We start from the raw sequence: 15,083 nt of genomic DNA on the forward strand, positions 1-15,083 counted from the left end.
TTATTCATGTATTCCTTTTTTTTTATGTATGTACTTATTTATTTACTATGTGAAATTACTTTAATATGATTTATATATTCATTCATTTATTATTATGTGAAATGATTCACTTATTATGATTATGATTCAATTAATGTTTTCATTTATTTATTATGTGAACTTATATTTTTGCTTATTTATGTATTTATTATTATGTACAAATTATCATTTTTTTCTGTGGAATTATTAATTTATTAGAAATATGATCTATTTATTTATTATTTTATTATGTGAAATGATTCATTTTTTTTATAATTATAATGAATGAATGAATTTGTTTATTATTCTGTGAAATTATTAATTTATTTGTCTACCCAATTAATTAATTTAATTAAACTTTTGAAGTTGTAGAATTGCTTCTTCTTTATGTACCTCTCCTCTCCTCCAACAGCCATTTTGGATTTTCACATCTTCCCCCGAGACACGACTCTAGAAGAAGGCGGCGTGGCCAGATTTCAGTGTCAGATCCGTGGAGTGCCGGAACCGCAGATTATATGGCAACGAAATAAAGAATCGATAGACACAAAGCACCCAAGGTAAATAGGACGACGGGTTGTGCAATGACATCGACCCATCAGTACAGTAGTGATAGAATGTTCTACCATGTTAGTTAACGATTTTTCCCTCCGGTCAGGGCTCAAAACTCTGCTCACTGAGCTCTGCGGTGTGTCATTTCTGCTCTCCACCCCTCTTTTTTCTGAAATATCATACAAGCTGTATGAATTCTGGCCTTTAAACAGCTCTAGAGGAGGGAGTACTGCAGATAAACAGGTACAACTTATGTAGGATGATTTGTTTTGTCTTGAGTATGATCACCTGAGGCCAGTCACTTCACTGGGTGTATGTAAGGGTTTACAACTGCTTTAACCCCTTCACGCCTAAGGGTAAAAAAAAAAATTGAAATTCCTAAGCGCAAATTTGCAACTTTGACTTGTGTTAGTAAAACCCTACATATCATCACCACCGCTTTGTACATCCAGGTGGATTCGTTTTTTTTTTTCAGGACAAATTGGGCTTTCATTTGGTAGTAAATAGTTATAGATATCTCCTGATTTTTTTAATTATTATTATTATCATGGAAAACTGGCCCAAAATAGTCAAATATATATATTTTTTTACATTTATTTTAATATATATTTAATATATATTATTATATTAAAATAAATTACCATAATCTATCACCAAAGAACAATCCAAAATAAATTCTCCTGCTCAGGCCGATCGCAGCGATACCACATATGTGTATGTTAGTTGTTGTACGTACCCGTGGTACAGCCCAGAAGCAATAGTGTGCATTCTGCTTTTTTGCTTTTCTTTTTTTTTTAACAAAAAAAATAAAAAATCCTCTTCAAAATATACTGATCCTGACCTTTTGACCCTAACCTTGACCTTTGACCCTTACCTGACCCAAACACTAACCCTGGCACTGACCTAGATCAAACCTCGATCTCGTTTTTTTTTTTTAATGATTTAATTTATACATTTTTTTATTATTTATTTATTTATTTATTTATTTTTATTTTTTTTTACACTTTTTTTTTTTCTTTTTCTGCAAGGAATGAGAAAGATACTTTGCATCCTTCTTCTCCATTCACAGAAAGGGAAAAAAAACATAAGGGGTGGGCTTCACAGTGACTGGTTATTGTGGTAATCAATCAGAGGCTACAACAGCGATCAGGTGACCCGGAATCCGGGTCCCGATGGTTAGCATACGGGGCTCGGGGCTCTGGGCGAGACCAAGGGAGGAACACATATATGCGGCCCCACAGAAAAAAAGTCCAGTGCAGTGAGGCCGCCTATGTGTGTTACATCAGCGTGAATGGGGTTAAGTAAAGGTGACCAGGTTTTTACAATGAAATCCGGGGATTTAAATAAAGATTTAAAAAAAAAAGATACTTCTTAGCATATATTGAGATATGACTACTAGATATTTTGAAGACAACATAAAGATAAACAGAGTGCAGAGTTCAGGAGTGCGTTACATAAAGAATGCAGGGCTCAGCTGTGCCCATCTATGCAGCCTTACCAATGCCCATCTGTGCAGCCTCACCAGTGCCCAGCAAATGCTGCCTCACCTGTGCCCAGGAATGCTGCCTCACCTGTGCCCAGGAATGCTGCCTCACCTGTGCCCAGCAATGCAGCATAACCTGTACCCAAGAATTCAGCCTCACCCGTACCCAGCAATGCCGCCTCACCCATACCCAGGAATGCCGCCTCACCTGTGCCCAGCAATGCAGCCACACCTGTGCCCAGCAATACAGCCTCACCTGTGCCCAGCAATGCGGCCTCACATGTACCCAGAAATGCAGCCTCACATGTGCCCAGCAATGCAGCCTCACCTGTACCCAGCAATGCAGCATAACCTGTACCCAAGAATTCAGCCTCACCTGTGCCCAGCAATGCAGCCTCACCTGTACCCAGGAATGCGGCCTCACCTGTGCCCAGGAATGCAGCCTGACCTGTGCCCAGCAATGCGGCCTCACCTGTGCCCAGGAATCCAGCCTCTCATGTGCCCAGGAATGCAGCTTCCCCTGTGCCCAGGAATGCAGCCTCACATGTACCCAGCAATGCAGCCTCACCTGTAGTCAGGAATTCATTCTCACCTGTGCCCAGGAATTCAGCCTCACTTGTGCCCAGCAATTCATCTTCACATGTGCCCAGCAATGCAGCCTCACCTGTACCCAGGAATGCAGCATCAGCTGTGCCCAGCAATTCAGCCTCTCCTGTGCCCAGGAATGCAGCCTCACCTGTATCCAGTAATGCAGCATAACCCGTACCCAAAAATTCAGCCTCACCTGTACCCAAGAATTTAGCCTCACCTGTACCCAAGAATTCAGCCTCACCTGTGCCCAGCAATGCAGCCTAATCTGTGTACCACATGAGCACCTACTGTAGACAGTCCATGGGAGCCAGAATTGTTGGTTGGTAGGGGATCAAATGCTAATTTAATTTATCACATTTTTATCATGTGTTTTTTTTCTGGATATTTGCTTAAAATTCTATGATAAAAATTATAGAGGACAAACTTACAAAATTGCAGGGAATCAAAATAATTTCCCCAGCTGTATGGTTGTTTACCTGTATTGGTGTATTTTCTCGGAAGTTTCCCCCTTTGCACTTTGTTGTATATTCAGGTTGCCTATAGATATTTAATTGAAACCTTATAACTGTTTTTTTTTTACCCACAGATACACCTTGTTGCCCACTGGTGTGCTGCAGATAACTGCCCTTCAAGGTGAAGATGGGGGAACATTCCGCTGTGTGGCCAAAAATGCCGCTGGCAATAAATACAGCCCCGAGGCCATGCTGACTGTGACAGGTATGAGAACCTACACTTCCTGTACATCTATTTGAAGACCGTATTTTGTAGACATGTGCACTTCCGAAAAATGTGTTCCTTTTCATTTTCGTTTCATTTGTTTGTTTTTTTCCCCCCCGTTTTTCGGGTCATTCATTATGATCAAAATGAGTATATTAGCAAATCGTAAATTCGTAAATTCGAAAATGCCAAAACATGGAAATTTGAGAATTCGTAAATTCGCAAATTCAAAAATCTGAAAATTCAAAAGAACGAAAAGCCAAAATAATAACTAACTAGCTAATATTAACTAACTATTAAATTCTAGGTATTGAAATTTCCTTTCAAATTTGGCTGTTAGTCAACCTAACGAATACGAATTTATCCAGTTTACGAATTATCCGAAATAACGAATGCCGCATCTAAACAAATGGAACAGAACAAATTAATAATAAAAAATAATGATAATAAAACATTTTTATTATTTTTATTGTTATTTATTATTAATTAGTTACATTCCATTCGTTTTTTTTGGATAATGGGGTGTGCAGTACCGCATTTGGCCAGAGGTGCGGGGGAGACGGTGACACTCGGAACGGTTTGGAGCCGCTCGGAAATACTCGGAATCACGCGGAAATACTCGGAAACACTCGGGAATACTCTGAATCACTCAGAAATACTCTTTTCCCGAGTGTTTCTGAGGGTTTCCGAGTTCAGCCGAGCTGTCCCTGAGTATTTCCAAGGCTCTCTGGCGCCCCCATCCTCTGGCCACATGCGGTATTGCATGCAATAGAAGTCAATGCGGAACAAATTATCTTAATTTCCATTGACTTCTATGGGGAAACTCGCTTTAATATGCAAGTGCTTTGGATTACAAGCATTCTCCTGGAACGGATTATGCTTGTAATCCAAGGTTCCACTGTAAATAATAATAATAATAAAATTGTTATTATAATTTATTGTTGTTATTATTATGAATTAGTTACGTTCAATACGTTTAGATGCGGCATTCGTTATTTCGGATAATTCATAACTTCGGATAAATTCGTATTCGTTGCGTTCACTAACAGCTACATTTGAAAGGGGAAATAAAATACCTATAATGTAATAGTAATAGTTAAGTTAATATTTCAGATTTTCGAATTTTTGGTTATTCAAATTTTCTTATTTTCATTCTTTTGAATTTTCTTTCTTTTTTTTGGTATTTAAAATTTTTGGATTTTTGAATTTACGAACTTGCGAAATTTCAAATATTCAAATTTATGAATTTTTGAATATTCAAATTTACGAATATTCTAATAAATTCAGCAGACGAGTTTTCTTTAATTTGGATATTTCCCAATTACCTAATTTGTTAAAATTTGTTAACAAAAAATTATTTTGGAACTAAACTAATTGCACGTGTCTTATATTTTTTCCATGAATGTGGAACAATTGTTGTATTGCTTTTATCTCCTGCAGGTCCTCACTACACTGGATACAAGGATCCGATGATCCTAGCTGGTCCTGAGAACCTGACTAAGACTGTTCATCAGACAGCGATTCTCGAGTGTATGGCTACTGGAAATCCTCGGCCAATTGTGTCCTGGAGCCGTCTTGGTGAGTTATGGAATTCAATGAAAAATATGGAATAATTGGACCATAAGCTACTAGAGATACAGTCATGTCTGATTTTTTCTGGTGTGCTATGGGTGCTACCTGCTGGACCTGAAGGGTCAGTACACTTAATAGACATGTGCACTGACAAAAAATCTGTGCGTTTTCATTTCATTCTTTTTATTTTGCTTTTTTTGGAAATTAGGAATGCAGAAATTCAGAAATCAGATTTTCGAATTTCTGCATTTTTGGATTTTTGGATTTTCGCATTTCTGGATTTTTGCATTTCTATTTTTTGTGCATTTCCGGATTCCAAATTTTTTGAATTTTCCGATTTTCGAATTTTCAAATTTCGGAAATGCCGGAATTTCGGACATTTCGGAAATTGAAAATTTCGGAGATTTCAGAAATAACAAATTTGTCAAAATTCGGTAAAAAACTAATTCGGAACTAAACTAACTGCACATGTCTAAGCCGTTGTACACATGATCGGAGATTCCAACGGAATGTGTCCGATTGGAGCGTTTTGTCGGATATTCCGACTGTGTGTGGTCTGCATCGGACTGTTTCCGTTGGAATATCCGTCGGACCAAATTTTCCAACTTGCCGGAAATATTTCCCGACAAAATGCTCCGATCGCACATACTCCGATCATGTGTAGAGAATTCCGATCGGACAAAGTGCCACGCATGCTCAGATCAAATTCCTACATCAAAGCTTTTGGCTACTAGCCTGAACGTAGTCCCGTCGTAACGAAATAACGTCATCACGTTCTGAACGATCGGATTTTCCAACAACTTCGTCCGACCGTGTGTATACAACAGTTTCGGACAAAATCCGTCGGACAAAATCCGACGGATTTGGTTGTCGGAATCTCCGACCGTGTGTACAAGGGCTAACACTTAAAGTGGTTGTAAACCTTCAGAAACAAAACATGAACAAAGCACATCCCTCTATAGTGTGTGGCTCTGCTATCTGCATCATGCATTGCCCCTCTCCAACACACAGCAGGTGATTGAGAGCCTCAACCGTGTATGTTTCTCTTTGAGACTATGTAAAGGGGAGGGGTGGGGGGTCTATTGCCTCCACTCAGGTCTCAGATTACACCCAGCTTTATGCTGTGCAGTGGATGATATTTGAATCCCGCCCCCTGCCTTCTGGAGCTAAGGAATGCTGTGAAAAATGTGTGCTTTAGGAAGATGTAGAGGACAGAGAGCTGCAGATATACAGGTACAACTTATATAGGATAGTTTGTTTCATCACTGTGCATCACCTGAGGCTAATCACTTCAGTAGGAATCCGCAAGGGTTTTCATAATAAAGTAATATTTTGTAGAAATGTGCAATTCATTTAGTTCCAAACTAGTTTTTTAATAAATTTTGACAAATTTGTTAATTTACGAATTTTCTAATTTACGAATTTTCTAAAATTCTAAATTTTGGAAATTCCGAAATTCTAAATTTCAGAAATTGGAAAAAATGCTAAATTTCAGAAATTCGAAATTTTCGGAAATTGGATAACTCTAAAATTCAGAAAATCTAAATTTCAGAAATTTGATATTTCGAACTTCAGAAATTTGATATTTTGAAATTCGGAAATTTGAAATTTCGAAATTTCAGAAATTCAGAAGCTCGGTATTTCGGAAATTCGAAATTATAAAATTTGGAAATTTGGAAATTTGAAAACCCAAAAATAAGAACGAAAATCTGAACATTCAAAAGAATGAAAATCTGAAGATTCGAAAACCCGAAAATCTGAAATAACTAACTAATAAAAAATATTAAATTATAGATATTGGAATTTCCTTTCAAATTTGGCTGTTAGTGAATGTAACAGGTACGAATTTATCTGAAGTTACGTATTATCTGAAATAACGAATGCCATATCTAAACAAATGGAACGTAATGATCTAATAATAATAAATAATAATGTTAATAATAAAACCTTTTTATTATTATTATTTATTATTAATTTATTCCATTCCATTTGTTTAGATGCGGCATTCGTTATTTTGGATAATTCGTAACTTCAGATAAATTTGTATTTGTTACGTTTACAAACAGCCAAATTTGAAAGGAAATTCCAATACCTATAATTTAATAGTTATTATTTCAAATTTTACGGATTTTCTTTTTTTTCAGATTTTCACATTTTCGGATTTTTGAATTTCTGAATTCCGAAAATCCCCAAATTTTCGAAATTTGGAATTTGAAAATTCTGAAATTTGGAAGTTGGAAAATTCGGAAATTCCAAATTCAAAAATTCCAAATTTAGAAATTTGAAGATTCAGAAATGTGAAAATCCAAATTTTCAGATTTCCCATTTTTTGAATTTCCGAAAAAAGCAAAAAAAAAAAACCGAATGAAACGAAAACAAACACATTTTTCGAATTTGGAATTTCCGAATTTTCCAACTTCCAAATTTCAGAATTTTCAAATTCCAAATTTCGAAAATTTGGGGATTTTCGGAATTCAGAAATTCATGTCTAATATTTTGTACCTATTGACGCTGATTTACTAAAGGCAGACAGGCTTTTCACATTGCAAGAGAATTCACACTTTGCAAGGGAATTTTACCCAGAGCTTAGTAAATGAGGGGAAGCTCTGCTGATTTCCATCATCCAATCATGTGCAAGTAAAACTGCTGTTTTTTTTTTCCTTCTACATGAAAGTAAAATTTGATGACACTAAGCTCTGGAGCAAATTCCAGTGCAAAGCGAGCAGCCTGTTTGCCTTTAGTAAATGAACCCCCATTGTTGGCGTCGGGGATCTGATTGACCCGCATACCTTGTTTCTCTCTCCCATTGGGGTGGATGTACTAATGGCAAGTAGGCCTTTCCCTTTGCAGGGGAACTTTTACTTTTCATGCGAAATATTCTTTGAGCGAATGTGGTGAAAATTCACTTTTCAAAGAATTCAAGGAAAATGCACATGATTGGATGATGGAGATGGAAGTCAGCAGAACTTTATCGTGTTTACCAAGCTAAGGGAAAATTCGCCTGCTCTGCTCCTGCTCACCATGGAGCTATGGGCGTTTCTCTGTCCCATTTTGGTTGATTTACTAATGGCAAATTGTCTGTTCACTTTGCAAGGGAATTTTCACTTTTTTGGGGGGAATTTTCTACTAGCTTAGTGAATGTGGTGAACATTTACTTTGCAAAGAATACTCAATCACATGCAGGGAAAATGCACACAATTGGATGATGGAAGTCAGCAGAGTATGACCTCATTTTACAAGCTAAGGGAAAATTCCCTTGCAAAAATTAACAGCCTATTTGCCTTTAGTAAATCAATCCCATTGCTTAAAATGAAGGAGGCTGAGCTACCTGCTCCGTTGGTGTTGATTTGCTAAATGCACACAGACTGTTCACTTTGTAGCGGTATTTTCATTTGCAGGGGAATTTTCTCTTAGCTCAGTGAGTATCACGTAAATTCACTTTGTAAAGAATACCCAATCCCAGGCAAGTGAGATGGAAGTCAGCAGAGCTCTGCCTCATTTATCAAGCTAAGAGAAATGTGGTGAAAATTCACTTTTCAAAGAATACCCAGTTACCCCGTTTCCCCTAAAATAAGACCTAGCATGAGTGTCGGTGATGGCTGCAATATAAGCCCTACCCCCCAAATAAACCCCACCCTCTTTCCCCAAAAATAAGCCCTACCCTGAGAATAAGACATAGAAGGACTTTAACTAGGGCTTATTTGGGGGGTAGGGCTTATATTGCAGCCATCGTCGACAATCACGCTAGGTCTTATTTTAGGGGAAACAGGGTACATTCAGGGAAAATGCACATGATTGGATGATGGAGATGGAAGTCAGCAAAACTTTATCTCGTTTATCAAGCTAAGTGAAAATTCCTTTGCAAGGTGAACAGCCTTTTTGCCTTTAGTAAATCAACCCCATTGCTGGGGTGGTGAAGGGCGGGTGTGGGGGCGGAATCATCTGCTCTGCTCCTGTTCACCTTGGAGCTTGATTTACTAAAGGAAAATAGGCTGCTCACTTTACAAGGGAATTTTAACTTTACAGGGGAATTTTCACTTAGCTCAGTGAAATGTGGGGAAATTCACTTTGCAAAGAATACCTAATGATGTTGAAGGAAAATGCGCATAATTGGATGGTGGAAATCAGCAGAGCTTCACCTCATTTACTAAGCTGTGGGAAATTTTCTTTGCAAAGTGAGCAGCCTATTTGCCTTTAGTAAATCAACCACCCTAGTATCTCATTCCTATTCAATAGACATGTGCAATTCGTTCCGTTCCAAATTCGTGTTTTTAATGAATTTCTTTAAATTGGTAAATTAGAAAAAATTGGTAAATTAGAAAAAAAACATAAATGTGAACAAAATTTGTAAATTCGAAAAAAAAAAATTGTCAATTTGGAAAAATTTGTAAATTTGAAAATGCAAAAATCTGAAAACCTAAAAATGTGAAAATCTGAAATAACTAACTAATTAATAATATCTATTACTAACTATTAAATTCTAGGTATTGGAATTTCCTTTCAAATATGGCTGTTGGTGAATGTAAAGAATACGAATTTATCCGAAGTCACAAATTATACGAAATTAACAATTGCCGCATCTAAACAAATGGAACGGAAATAATTAATGATAAATAATACTAATAATAAAAAAAATATTATTATTATTGTTATTTATTAATATTAATTTGTTCCATTCCATTTGTTTAGATGCGGCAATTGTTAATTTAGTATAATTCGTAACTTCGGATAAATTCGTATTCGTTACATTCACTAACAGCCAAATTTGAAAGGAAATTCCAATACCTAGAATTTAAAAGTTAGTCATAGTTATTATTAGTTAGTTATTTCAGATTTTAGAATTTTAAAATTTACAAATTTTTTAGAATTCTCAAACTTACACATTGTGGTCATAATGAATGACCCGAAAATTGGAAAAAAAAACGAACACATTTTTCGGCAGTGCAGTGGAATGGAACAAATGAATAAATAAATATTTCCAATACCTATAATTTAATAGTTAGCAATAGTTATTATTAGTTAGTTATTTTTTCAGATTTTAGAATTTTCAGTTTTTAGAATTTTGAATTTACAATTTTTTTTAGAATATTCAAAATTATGAATTGCAATCATAACGAATGACCCGAAAATTGGAAAAAAAAAACAAACATATTTTTCGGCAGTGCAATGGAATGGAACAAATTAATAAATAAATATTTCCAATACCTATAATTTAATAGTTAGCAATAGTTATTATTAGTTAGTTATTATTTCAGATTTTAGAATTTTCAGATTTTAGAATTTCAAATTTTACAATTTTTTTTAGAATATTCAAAATTATGAATTGCAATCATAACAAATGACCCAAAAATTGGAAAAAAAAAAAACGAACACATTTTTCGGCAGTGCAATGGAATGGAACAAATTAATAAATAAATATTTCCAATACCTATAATTTAATAGTTAGCAATAGTTATTATTAGTTAGTTATTATTTCAGATTTTAGAATTTTCAGATTTTAGAATTTTGAATTTACTATTTTTTTCGAATATTCTAAATTATGATTTGCAATCATAACGAATGACCTGAAAAACAAACAAAAAAAAACAAAATCGAATGAAACAAAATTGAACAAATTTTTCACCCATAACATCACTGCAGGAGGGTGCTACTGAGCCTCCTGGTGGCAGACTAGCTAACTGAACCTGTGACAAATAAATAAATAAGTGCAGCGCTAAGTGATAAAACAATAGTGAAAAGAAAAATTTACATAAATAATAATATATCAAGAAATATGCTGGATTAATAGCACAAACTCTGCTTAAATATAATAGATTTGCACACTAGAATTAAGCATATATAATAAACATAAAAAAAATATATATATTATTTAAAGTGGCTAAAAATATCTGGTGAAAAAATGCTAAAAGTGAAAACTAAGGCAGAGTCCCAAAAAGTGAAAGTATAGTGAAAATCAGTCCATAGATACAAGTCCTTAGGTGAATTGCCAACGAAGATCAGTGAGTATGAAATCCCTTTGCCAAGTGAAAAAACACCCAGGAAGTGAGCAAATATTCTCCTTACCGACTCCAAAGACCAATAGAATGGTCTCAGCAAGCCCAGGGAATTCGGTCTCCCAAAAACCTAATGCCGCAATACAGCTGATCCTAGATCGGTACCACTCAGGGAATAAAAATAATAAAAGCTCCCATTGTGTAGTATTTAAATAAAGAATTTAATAAAAATAAATAGATCGCACTTACAAGAAAGTTGCAATATAACGCAATATGAAATCATCGGTGTCCCATAACACTCTCCCTGCTCGCTGTCCTCCGCAGAGCTACACCTCCAACGAGGCAAACGTGATGACGTCAAAGCACCTCCCTACGCGGCGTTTCGTCACAAGCGGACGTCGTCTGGGGATTGGCTCCAAAGGTGTAGCTCTGCATATTTCTTGATATATTATTATTTATGTAAATTTTTCTTTTCACTATTGTTTTATCACTTAGCACTGCACTTATTTTTTTATTTGTCACTGATTTAGGGGTTTTCTTGTATTCTAAAACTCGAAGTGCTGGCTCCTCTACCGATTGATTTATTTTTATTTTTTGGACATTCATATACTTTCATTAGCGCGGCGTTTGGCCTTTGGCTGTTTTTTTATTAGCTAACTGAACCTGCCTACAAGCCTGCTGCAGTAGCCATTAGACATGTGCACTGCTGAAAAATTAGTTCGGTTTTGTTTAATTTGTTTTTTTGTTTTTTGTTTTAGTTTTTTGGGCCATTCGTTATGATTGCACTTCGTAAATTTGATAATTGGATAATTTGAAAAAAAAAAAAACCTAAAAAGTCACAAATTTGAAAATTCGTAAATTTTAAAATGTTAAAATCCGAAAATAAGAATGAAAATCCAGAAATTCAAAAAAATAGCTAACTAACTAATAATAACTAACTGTTACATTATAGGTATTGGAAATTCCTTTCAAATTTAACTGTTAGGGAATGTAACGAATACTTTTACAAAATATCCAAAAATAAAGAATGCCGCTACTAAACAAATGGAATGGAACAAATTAATAATAAATAATAATAATAATAAAACATTTTTATTATTATTTATATATTATTATTATTATTTATTATTATTAATTAGTTGCGTTCCAGTTGTTATTTTGGATAATTCATAAAAACTGATAAATTCATATTCGTTACGTTCACTAACAGCCAAATTTGAAAGGAAATTCCAATACCTAGAATTTTATAGTTAGTAATAGTTATTATTAATTAGTTAATATTACAGATTTTAAAATTTTTGGATTTTCAAATTTTCTATTTTTTTTTCTCGAATTTTCAAACTTACGAATTGCAATCATAACGAATGACCTAAAACATGATTTATTTTTTTTAACAAAAATGAACACATTTTCGGCAGTGCACATGTCTACCAATGAGCTCGCAAGGCTCTCTTTCCGTGTGTGTTCTGTCATTCTGCCCGTTTCTTTAGACAATGGCGGGTTGTTCTTTTTACTTAACGTACATTCTGGTTGCCGTAGCCGTTTACATTTGGAATAGACCCGGTCCATTCAATCGATCTAATCTCAACCAAGTCCAATCCCAGGACCTGGAGCCACCATCAATGAACGTGAATTTTGGTCTCTTTGCAGATGGCCGTCCTATTGGTGTGGAAGGGATCCAGGTATTGGGAACGGGGAATCTAATGATATCGGACCTCACCGTACATCACTCTGGAATCTACGTCTGTGCGGCCAACAAGCCGGGCACCAGGGTGCGCCGGACGGCACAGGGGAGGCTCGTAGTTCAGGGTAAGGAAACAAGGAATTCAAATTTGCTAAACTTTACAATTCTGCACCAATAGATTTCTAATATGTCAAACAGTACAAAAAAATTATGGAATAAAACAATTTATATTTTTTATTTATATTTACAATTTATTAGTAAAAAGCCTTGAGCTCCAGGCAAGTGCCTAGTCTGAAAGATGCATCCTGGGAGAATAGTAATGGCGCCAAATACACACACGTCCCGGTCCCTCTCCTATCCAGAAGCGTCCCTCTGAGCCCATTCCCAACAAACCCGGTGACATAACGCCAGGGCCAGGTGACCCTGGTAGTTCCACCACTGGTGTCAATAATTATTTTCATTTTGTTATTTTATTTTAATTCTTTTTTATCTTTTTATTTTTTATTTTTTTTACAATTGTAGTTCTTCTTATTTTTTTAAGAGCCTTGTTGGGAGGCTTTGGTGAGATATCAGGGGTCATAACGCCAGGGCCAGGTGACCCTGGTAGTTCCACCACTGGTGTCAATAGTTGTTTTCATTTTGTTATTTTATTTTAATTCTTTTTTATCTTTTTTTTATTTTTATTTTTTTACAATTTTAGTTCTTATTATTTTTTTTAAGAGCCTTGTTGGGAGGCTTTGGTGAGATATCAGGGGTCATAACGCCAGGGCCAGGTGACCCTGGTAGTTCCACCACTGGTGTCAATAATTATTTTCATTTTGTTATTTTATTTTAATTCTTTTTTATCTTTTTATTTTTTTTACAATTGTAGTTCTTCTTATTTTTTTAAGAGCCTTGTTGGGAGGCTTTGGTGAGATATCAGGGGTCATAACGCCAGGGCCAGGTGACCCTGGTAGTTCCACCACTGGTGTCAATAGTTATTTTAATTTTGTTATTTTATTTTAATTATTTTTTATCTTTTTATTTTTTTATTTTTTTTACAATTTTAGTTCTTATTATTTTTTTAAGAGCCTTGTTGGGAGGCTTTGGTGAGATATCAGGGGTCATAACGCCAGGGCCAGGTGACCCTGGTAGTTCCACCACTGGTGTCAATAGTTGTTTTCATTTTGTTATTTTATTTTAATTCTTTTTTATCTTTTTTTTATTTTTATTTTTTTACAATTTTAGTTCTTATAATTTTTTTTAAGAGCCTTGTTGGGAGGCTTTGGTGAGATATCAGGGGTCATAACGCCAGGGCCAGGTGACCCTGGTAGTTCCACCACTGGTGTCAATAGTTATTTTCATTTTGTTATTTTATTTTAATTCTTTTTTATCTTTTTTTTTTTTTTTTTTCTTTACAATTTTAGTTCTTATTATTTTTTTTAAGAGCCCCGGTTGGGAGGCTTTGGTGAGATATCAAGGGTCATAACGCCAGGGCCAGGGGGCGCAAAGGTTTGCCACCTTTGCGACCCTGGTAGTTCCACCACTGATGTCAGTAGTTTTTTATTTTTGTTATTTTATTTTAATTCTTTTTTTTATTAAGAAAAAAAAATGTAAACGTGCCCCGCCCCGAAGAGCTTGAGCGCAGAAATGAACGCATACACGAGTATCGCCCGCAAATGAAAACGGTGGTCAAACCACACATGTGAGGTATCGCTGCGATCGGTAGAGCGAGAGCAATAATTCTAGCCCTAGACCTCCTCTGTAACTTAAAAACATGCAACCTGTAGTAATTTTTTTACACGTCGCCTATGGAGATTTTTAAGGGTAAAAGTTTGTCGCCATTCCACGAGCGGGCGCAATTTTGAAGCGTGACATGTTGGGTATCAATTTACTCAGCATAACAATTATCTTTCACAATATTAAAAAAAATTGGGCTAACTTTACTGTTGTCTTATTTTTTTATTCAAAAAAGTGTATTTTGTTTCCAAAAAAAGTGCGCTTGTAAGACCTCTGCGCAAATACGGTGTGACAGAAAGTATCGCAACGACCGCCATTTTGTTCTATAGGGTGTTAGAAGAAAAAAAAAAGTATAATGTTTGGGGGTTATAAGTAATTTTCTAGCAAAAAAAAAAACTGTTTTGAACTTTTAAACAAATGTCAGAAAGAGGCTCGGTCCTTAAGTGGTTAAACATCTCCATGGGCGACGCTTTAAATTTTTGTAACCATTAAGGGCGCAGGGGTGCCGCCACGCCCCTCCTATCCACGCGCCCAGCCCATTTCAAGAGGCTGCATGCATGGATTCCAATGGGGGGGGGGGGGGTGTTTTTTATTTCAAGCACTGATTAGAGCCAGAGGCTCCAATAGGCTTCAAGATAGAGTGCTTGGGGGGGGGGGGGGGGGGCAGAGAACGCCCTGCAATCCCACCCAGGTGTGTTTCAACGGCGAATGAATATTCACTATTATAACACTGATCCTCCTCCCGGCCAATCAGGAA

The 15,083-nt window shown here is 35.8% G+C and overlaps 1 protein-coding gene across 2 annotated transcripts in view; it reads left to right on the forward strand.

Annotated features, from left to right (window-relative positions):
• The window catches only part of LOC143958220 (immunoglobulin superfamily DCC subclass member 3-like), a 319,528-nt gene that overhangs the window by 168,363 nt on the left and 136,082 nt on the right, over window positions 1-15,083 (forward strand). For both annotated transcript variants that reach the window (XR_013270102.1, XM_077467717.1), the window contains exons 3-6: window positions 431-575; window positions 3,228-3,358; window positions 4,799-4,936; window positions 12,574-12,732. Coding sequence is in view for 1 of the 2 variants with exons in the window: in XM_077467717.1 (XP_077323843.1) it covers window positions 431-575; window positions 3,228-3,358; window positions 4,799-4,936; window positions 12,574-12,732 (573 nt within the window). In the remaining variant the exon portion in view is untranslated. The remainder of the gene's footprint in view (window positions 1-430; window positions 576-3,227; window positions 3,359-4,798; window positions 4,937-12,573; window positions 12,733-15,083) is intronic.

The sequence above is a fragment of the Lithobates pipiens genome, unplaced genomic scaffold (genome assembly GCF_037356315.1).
Source record: "Lithobates pipiens isolate NorthernLeopardFrog02 unplaced genomic scaffold, aLitPip1_a1.2 Scaffold_6, whole genome shotgun sequence".
In the NCBI taxonomy this organism is placed as follows: Eukaryota; Metazoa; Chordata; class Amphibia; order Anura; family Ranidae; genus Lithobates; species Lithobates pipiens.